Source organism: Dromiciops gliroides, chromosome 4 (genome assembly GCF_019393635.1).
Source record: "Dromiciops gliroides isolate mDroGli1 chromosome 4, mDroGli1.pri, whole genome shotgun sequence".
NCBI classification, from domain to species: domain Eukaryota; kingdom Metazoa; phylum Chordata; class Mammalia; order Microbiotheria; family Microbiotheriidae; genus Dromiciops; species Dromiciops gliroides.
Genome location: NC_057864.1, coordinates 127,032,493 through 127,040,939, shown reverse-complemented (window position 1 = coordinate 127,040,939; position 8,447 = coordinate 127,032,493). Strand labels below are relative to the sequence as shown.

General features: G+C 43.7%; 1 protein-coding gene across 1 annotated transcript in view; it reads left to right on the top strand.

Moving 5' to 3' along the window:
• The first annotated feature begins 4,238 nt into the window (after positions 1 to 4,238).
• Positions 4,239 to 8,447, top strand: part of WDR26 (WD repeat domain 26) — a 45,260-nt gene continuing 41,051 nt past the window's right edge. Inside the window, exons 1-3 of the mRNA XM_044000505.1 lie at positions 4,239 to 5,141; positions 7,160 to 7,259; positions 7,364 to 7,420. Of these exons, the coding sequence (XP_043856440.1) occupies positions 4,714 to 5,141; positions 7,160 to 7,259; positions 7,364 to 7,420 (585 nt within the window). The 5' untranslated portion in view covers positions 4,239 to 4,713. The remainder of the gene's footprint in view (positions 5,142 to 7,159; positions 7,260 to 7,363; positions 7,421 to 8,447) is intronic.

Sequence of the window (8,447 nt, the reverse complement as noted above, 5' to 3'; positions counted from 1 at the left end):
TTGAAGGACAGGTAGTAACTGAACAGTTAGAAAGGAAGGAATAGGTCATTACAAGTAGTTGTGCACAAGCAAAGCTAAGAAGGTAAGAAAAAGCATGGCAAATTTGGGACTCCAAAGCAAAGTATTGGGTGATAGGATCAGAAAGGTAGGTTAGTATCATGGGGAATTATTGAAGTGTCATGTGAAATAACATGAAAAATCCTTGCTTTTGGAAGATGAATCTGACAATGGTATGAGTCAGAAGATTTGGCCCTATACACTTTAAATATTCCAGATTGCCCAGAGAATAGGTGCTTTTAGGGAACCAGTGATTTCAAAGGGAAAGCTGGGCTTATGTATGCAGTTCTGATGAGGTCAGTGTTACATGGAGAAGCAGCAGGAAGGCTGGAAAACATTTACTGTGTTTTACTGGAGGGGGAGGGGTGTTTCAGGTATGAATACCTGATAGTGCCTCAAGTCTAGTGTCCCTTTCATCTTTGTACTTTTACTAATGAAATGTGAGACATTTGTAGCTATCTTTGAGTACCTGTGTACTTTATGAGACTTAAAGACATTAAGCAGAAATTTATCCTGAATGCAGCACCAGCCCTAAAAAGTTATTGTAAAGTACTCTGCAAACATAAAGTCCTACATAAACTATAATAACAATAGTACTACTAATAATAAGGTTGACTGAAGGCTATCATATGCTAACAAGGATCTTTGAAGGTGTTTACTATCTAGTAATTCAGGCTCTGCTGGATATAGTGACCATGCCCTTAGAACTTAGACAGAACCTAGGCCCTTCCTCATCTGAAAGAAAACAGCTTATGTGAGTCATCTTACAATCACAGCCTGCACCTGAAAGTATATGAAGATGATTTAAAAATATTTATCACTAAAAATGCAACATTAGTATTTCTCAATTTTTATTCCTCCCACTCTCCTAAATTGATCTTAATAAGAACTCAATGAAACTCAAATTTAAATTAATTTTATATAAAAATCATTTAATTATATTATTTTAAATCCCTTTAATCCTCAAAGTTATTTCCATATTACTAGCATTATAACTTTAACCAACCTAAGTTTCTTGGTAAATTTCATATGATAGCTAAATCTTGGTATGCATGTAATATGTCACCTTGTAACTTACATGAAGAACAAGAGGCATCCTACTACAATTGAAAGAGTGCTTACTCTGGAGTGGAGGGATCTGGGTTTAAATCCGGGTTCTAGTTGTGTGATACTGGGCAAGTCACTAAAACTCTCTGACCTCAATTTTCCCATCTTTAAAATGAAGGGTTTGAACTGGAATCAGAGGGTTGTGGGCTCCAAAGGGATAGCAAAACTCCCAGCCAGAACTAGACTGAAAGTATAATTGGGAAATGTTTAACAAAATAACTAAAAACACAATACAGCATTTTGTTGTTGTTCAATCATGTTCAAATCTTCATGACCCCGTAGACCATAGCATGCCCACTGTCCCTCTCATTTTCTGGGCATACAGGAGTGCTTTGCCATTTTCTTCTTCACTAGATTAAGGCAAACAGAGCAGATACTAAATGATATGGGTCACGTAGCTAGTGAGTGTCGGAGGCCAGATTTGAACTGAGGTCTTCCTGCCTGGTACTCTATCGACTGAGCCATCTACCTGCCTATAATAGAAGATAGGCAAATTTGTGGTTTTCTAAGTAAATATGCCTCAGTTTCTGTTTGAGTTTGATACCACTAAATTAGATGATGGCTTCTAAGGTTCCTTTCAGCTCTAAAATCTATGATCCTATTATGAATGAATAGCTATGATGTAACTAAATAATCAAGATTCAACCCAATATTGGTGAATTAGGATGAATATTGCCAACAATTTTGACAAAACGGTACATAAATTATTTCATCATACATATATATGACTAGAAAAGGAAATCGGACAATCATGTAGAGAGAGTAAAGGACAACAGACAATCTAAATGTTATCTGTTCATTCAATCAGCAAGCATTTATCTTAAGCATTTACTATGCACCAAGGACTGTGCTACATGCTGGGGATAAAAAGACAGGAACAAAAAAGTTTCTACTCTTGCAGATCTTCCATATTATTGGGAGAAACAATATGAAAACTGAAGTTAATACAAAATATAGATATGGTAAGCTCCCAGAGGGGAGGATGCTAGTCACTGGGGGAAATTACATCAGGCTTTGTGTAGATGGTAACATATAAACTGGACCTTGAAGGAAGCTATGGATCTGAAAGGAGGTAGTGAAGAGGAAGTGCATTCAAAGGCACAGAAATGGAAGATGGAATGTAGAACACAGGAAACAGCAAGTAGACCAGTTTGGCTAGAATGTACAGCGCATGAAAGACAGTAATATGCAATCATCTTGGAAAGGCAGGCCAGAGACACATTGTGAAGGGCTTTAAATACTATGTTGGTAATTTTGAGAAATTAAAAGAACTGGAGAAAGACTTCATGGTATTGTGTTTAAGGAAAGACATGGACCAAGATGAGATGTTGAAAGGCTGCCATCTGCCCCACTGGAAAGAATGTCCAAACAGATGAGATCACGGCTCCATTTAAGTATGATTGAGCCACAATGACTGACATATTAATGTCACACTTAATTTTAGCGTTTCAAGCCTGAAGCTGTCCCTTCCAGCCATAGATCCTATGAAATCATGATTGCTCCAATCTTTGATATTCCCTCACCCTGTCCCATGTGTTGGGACTGGACAGACAATGACTCAGGAAGGAAGCTGGTAAAAAAAATTTGATAAATAAGGTGCTCTCCCTGGTGCTAATAGAGACCTGTAGCTCATGTAATTAACATATAATTCTATGCATTCCAAACATTATCAAAAAAAAAAAAACAAAAGGTCTTCCACATAACCAGAAAATAGAGTGAACCAAGAAATCAAAACACATGGTCTGACCAAAGATATTCCTTTAGCAAAATCTTGTTTAGAGTATACTAATAAGAGTAATTCACATAGACATAGTGTCTTAAAGTTTACACAGGGGTTTTCTCATAACAATGATCACTTACATAGTACAAATATTATTATCTCCTTTTTATAGATGAAAAAACTGAAATAAGAAGTGTCTTGCTCAGGATCACAGAGCTAGTGTCAGAGATGGGCTTTGGACCCAGGACAATTGGAGTACAAGCCCAATACTCTTTCACTGCCTCTCCACATTCTTCTCCTGAAATTGATAGTATTCTAGAAAAACTGGTAAACACACAGTGACTAAACACTGTATAGCATATATTGCAGTTTAAGGCTGCCCTTGGGATTCGTTTAAACCTTATTTTCCATTTCAAGATAAGGATCAAAATGAGATGTGCTTTGGGGCTGCCCATCTCTAGGACTTGCCCACCTATGCTTGGTTACACCACCACCAAGTAATTGTTCTAGGCCCTCCACCGCCCAAAGATGGACCTGGACTATCTAAGGAATGGGCCTGGATACAGGAAAAAAAACTAAAAAGAAGAAGAAGAAGCACTTCGAATGCTGTAAATTCAAGACTTTCAATGATAAAGGGGTGGGGGGTTAGTGTTGGCAACCACTTACCTGACAGGTTCTATGTACTCCCCTCTCCCGTATGACCTGAGTTACCAAGAACAGAAGTCAACCCCCCACCCCTACCCCACACACATCAAGAACTACTCTAGCCATTGAGATGTTTGCAGTGTCATCCCTATCGTACATGTTCTAGGTCACACTGGTGTGTGTGTGTATGTGTATGTATACACACACAAACACACACACACACACACACACACACACACACACACACAGAGCCATTAGTCATCTGCATATACAGTCACAGGGAGAATGAGGAGAAACTTGGTCCTCGGACCCTGCCAGCCAGCCAACCCCGGGGGCTGCCCAGGCCTGCCTGCCCGCCCTCCCTCCCAACTCTCCGGGAGCCTGCCCCCTGGCGCACGTGCTGGGTGACAGGCCCCCCTATAGGTTCCATACCTGCCACCGGAAGTGAGTGAGGAGGGCAGTATAGGCATTTCCTGTGACGCGGACGCCTGGACTCCATTAGGCAGCAGCTGGGGGAAGAATCAACACACCAGGGAGCGGAGCGGGCCCGAAGACAGAGGCGGCAGCTGCCTCCGCTGCCGCCGCCGGGGCTCAGCACAGCGGCGGGCTCCCCCCTCCCCAGCAGCGGCCGCCGCCGCCCCAGCGGCGCCCCCCCCCTACGGGAGCGACCCCCGGGCCGGGCACCCCAGCTGCCTCCGGGAGGGGGGGGACAGGGCCCAGATCCTCCTCCTCTTCCTCACCCCCCCTTGTCCCTACCCCCCCTCCCCGCTTCCCTGTCCCCTCTTCCCTCCCCCCCTCACCCCGGCCCTCTCCCCGTCCCCCTCCTCCCCTCCTCCGCCTCGCCCCACCGGCTTCCCACCACGGCCTCTCTCGGCGAGGAAACTCTGGCCTCCGCTTCCTCCTCCTCCGACTCGGACACCGGCGGAGCCTCCCCGCCCCCGCGGAAGAAACCCCGAGCCTCGGCGGCGGAGGGAGCAGGAGAGCCCGGGGCTTCGACAGGCAGAGCAGGCCTCTCCCCCCCGTCCTCGTCGTCGTCGTCGTCCTCGTCCTCCTCCACCTCCTCCTCTTCCTCCTCCTCCTCCTCCGTGGTGGTAGTGGTGGGACTCCCCGCGGCTGCTGCCCCTCCTGCCGCCGCTGCCGCCCCCCACCGCAGTAGCGGCCACAGCCTGGTCAGCGGCAGCATCATGCAGGCCAACGGGGCAGGAGGAGGAGGAGGAGGAGGCGGCGGCGGAGGAGGAGGAGGTGGCGGCGGCGGCGGGGGCCAGGGACAGACCCAGGAGCTCGCCTGCCTCTCGGCCCAGAACGGGGAGTCGTCCCCCTCGTCGACTTCGTCCGGGGGGGATCTGGCCCACGCCAATGGGCTCCTGCCCTCTGCCCCCTCCGCCGCCAGCAACAATAGCAACAGCCTGAATGTCAATAACGGGGTCCCCGGCGGGGCGGCCTCCGCCTCGTCCGCTGTCGCTGCGGCCACCTCGGCCACCACGGCCGCGTCTTCCTCGGCTGTGGCCGCCTCGGAGCTGGGCAGTAGCCTGAAGAAGAAGAAGAGACTCTCCCAGTCAGATGAGGATGTGATTAGGTTAATAGGACAGCACTTGCATGGCTTAGGGCTCAAGTAAGTATTCCTTGAAGAGAGCTGGTGATTGAGGGGCCTGGGCGGGGGGGGGGGGGGCAGGGGAAGTCTGGAGAGAAGAGACCGAGAAGGGGTGAGACTGACGGACGGCCCCGCGATGGAGCTATGCCTAGGGAGACCCCCGGTGAGACAGACAGACTCCGGGAGGAGAAGAGACGATCAGACGGAGAGACTGGAAGACTGGCAAATTACGACTCGCAGAGCCAGGCCCTGAATTCCCCCCAGCTTTCCCCCTCCCCCATCCCCACCACAAACTACCCCCATTGGAACTTAATTATCCGTCGGTAAAGACAGATGTATAAAAATGCTGCGGGAGGGGGAGGAGTGGACCAGATCTGGTGGAAATAATGAATCTTGGAGGACTTGGCCTTCGGAGTATATTTTAGACATCTGTGTTGTGAACCCAGGGAGAAGCTTCTCCCATAGAGGACAAGACCATAGCATGGTTACCAATCAGGAAAGCTGGACACCCACAAGTGTTTGGGTTATTGAGGGGACGGGAAGGGGGTGGGGGTTAGGAGGGTGTACAGCTGGTTGGTTATGGTCAATTGGAAAGAAGAGTTGCTGAGGAAATCAAACAGGAATAATGGCGCAGAGGAGACATGTTTGTGTCATTTGTGAAGCTTTGTGTGTTCAGGACACAGGCCACAAACTACTGTCAAATCCTGATTAATATCAGTAAGATAGATAAGTGTTTGGGAAGGGATATCTGATCTGACCACTTATTTTCTACTCTAGGTGGTTTGATGCACCACCGTGAGAGAGAGAGAGAGAGAGAGAGAAGGTGAAGGGGGCTAACCTTAGCCACAAACTGCTATCAGTTTGTTTACACATCAATAAAGGAAAAACCCAGGGAGTGGGGGAAGGGTTCTTCTAGAGACTGAAAGCTATTGAGAATGGTGGAGGAGGTGGAAGGGGCAGGACCTAAACTAGAGAGAGAGAGAGACACACACACACAAAAAAAACCACCTCCAGCAGTCAAAGTTTCCTGGCTGCAAAGCTTAGATTAAAATAAGCCTTTGGGCTTGCCACTATGTTTTTGATTTATAGATTTGTTTGAGGAAGAAATAAGAACTTTTCAAAAGTGACATAAGTGCATCGACACAAGCCATACTTGGAGGTCTGCTGTATTTTGCTTAAAGATTAATAGAAGTGGAAAAAACCCACTAAAACAAGAAAATGTTAAGCTGATAAATTAGGACTTTTGAAATAACAAAACAGAAAGAAAAAGCCAAACAACCATACTTATCTCTTCTTCCCCTCCTCCCCCCCCCACCCCCAGCCCCCAAAAGGAACTGTTTGCCATGAGAGAAATTTCACAGACTATGATAAAGATGGATTTGGTATTAAATGAGCTTAGTAAATGTAAAATGTATTACTGAAATCAGGCAAGCTGACAGCAGAGGGAGAAAATAACTCGTGACTGTTTGGAGCCTACAGCATAGTAAATTTGCTATTTTTAGTTAGATAGGTGGGGGGTGATTTTTGTTTTGCTTTTTAAATTTTTTTTAATAAACTGACCTCTTAAAGTGTTGATGCAGACACAAGGCTTGGATGTATTTGTGAGGATTTTAATACTAGAGATCACTGAGAGCAGCAGTCTGTATAGTATAGTAATTTTATTTAAATTAGTGATAATATAGATAGGTGGTTTCTTACTTTTCCCAATGGCCACTTGATTACAACAAATGTCACATTATAAAACTTTTAATTTCTCAGAATGTTCATATTTAAGTGGCAAAACTGGGGGAAATGAACTTATTTTGAAGTTGTGTACAAGTTTTTTAACCTATTGCCCCAATATAGATTGCTCCAGTGTGTGTAGCTCAACAAATTTGGGCTTGTAAGGATTTTTTTTTTCTTATGTCACTTTATAATTAAAAAAATAAAATTAGTCATTTTGGGGAAAAAAATTCACACTGTTGCATAGGTATTGGTATATTTGGAAAAGTAAAATCCTGAAGTTGGTCAGGTCTTTTTACACTGTATCTCTCCTGCAGCCAGACAGTTGATCTCCTCATGCAAGAGTCAGGATGTCGTTTAGAACATCCTTCTGCTACCAAATTCCGAAATCATGTCATGGAAGGAGACTGGGATAAGGTAAAGTAGGGCATATGGAACTGTATAACTGCTGTTAAAGTTATACATCTGATGTGCATATCTTAACACTTTTGTTTTTCTCTCTTTTATATCAATTTTTGCAGGCGGAAAACGACCTGAATGAACTTAAGTCTTTAGTGCATTCTCCTCATGCTATTGTGGTAAGAGGCGCACTTGAAATCTCTCAAACGTTGTTGGGAATAATTGTGGTAAATACACTTTTGTTCTTAGTTCTGCATTTATGCTAATTTTAGTAAGCAGAATGGTCTCAGTAATAACTTAGGGCATCTGCCACCTTTATAACATAACTTATGTAATTTCTGTCTTTGTATCCAGAGCGCCTTAGAACAGTGCCTGACACAGGCATTTAAGTGTCCATTAGATCATCAAGTACAACTCCCTCATTTTGCAGATGCCTAGAAAGATTGATTTGCCTGGTATTATATTGTGTGTATTAAAGTTATAGAATAGTCAGTCTTGATTGTGTTAGAAAATTGGAACTTTTTTCCCCAAAATGTTTACCTAGAAAATATCTTTGAATTAATCTTTTTGCCTTAAATATAAAGATTATACCAACTTTGTCAAATTCAGTATTCATGCTAAGAAATTTTAAACCACTTTCATTTGTTTTAGATATTCAGAGTCAAGGAAGACATGCAAATTTTTATTTTAATGTTTAAAGACTTAATCTTGAATATGTTTTGGGAGCAAAGGAGAATAAAGGATATATGTATCTATGTGGCTTCTTTGAGGAAAGAATAGGATAGATTGGATAAAGAAGTTGTGTCCTTTTTTTTGAGCCTTTGTTTTAAAGAAAAGTCTTGTGTGTTAATTCAAACCAACCTTTGGATTATGATCACCATGTTCCATTCAAGAACTCCAGTTGTGTGAATTTACTATGTAAAAGTTTGAAATTGCATTAGAGTCATCTGGTGGTGTGTGTGTGTGTGTGTGTGTGTGTGTGTGTGTGTGTGTGTGTGTGTGTGTGTGTGTGTGTGTGTGTGCAGATCTGAATATCAATGCTGTTTACTGGTCCTTTCTGACATAAGATCACATTGGGAGCTGGGCCATTTTTAGAAGTCATCATGCATTTTAATATCTATTAAAACTATTAGGTATTAATTCTTAAGTAGGTGTGTAAGGAAGGGGAAAAAGATGTTTTTTGAAGTACCCGTGATTATAAACAAA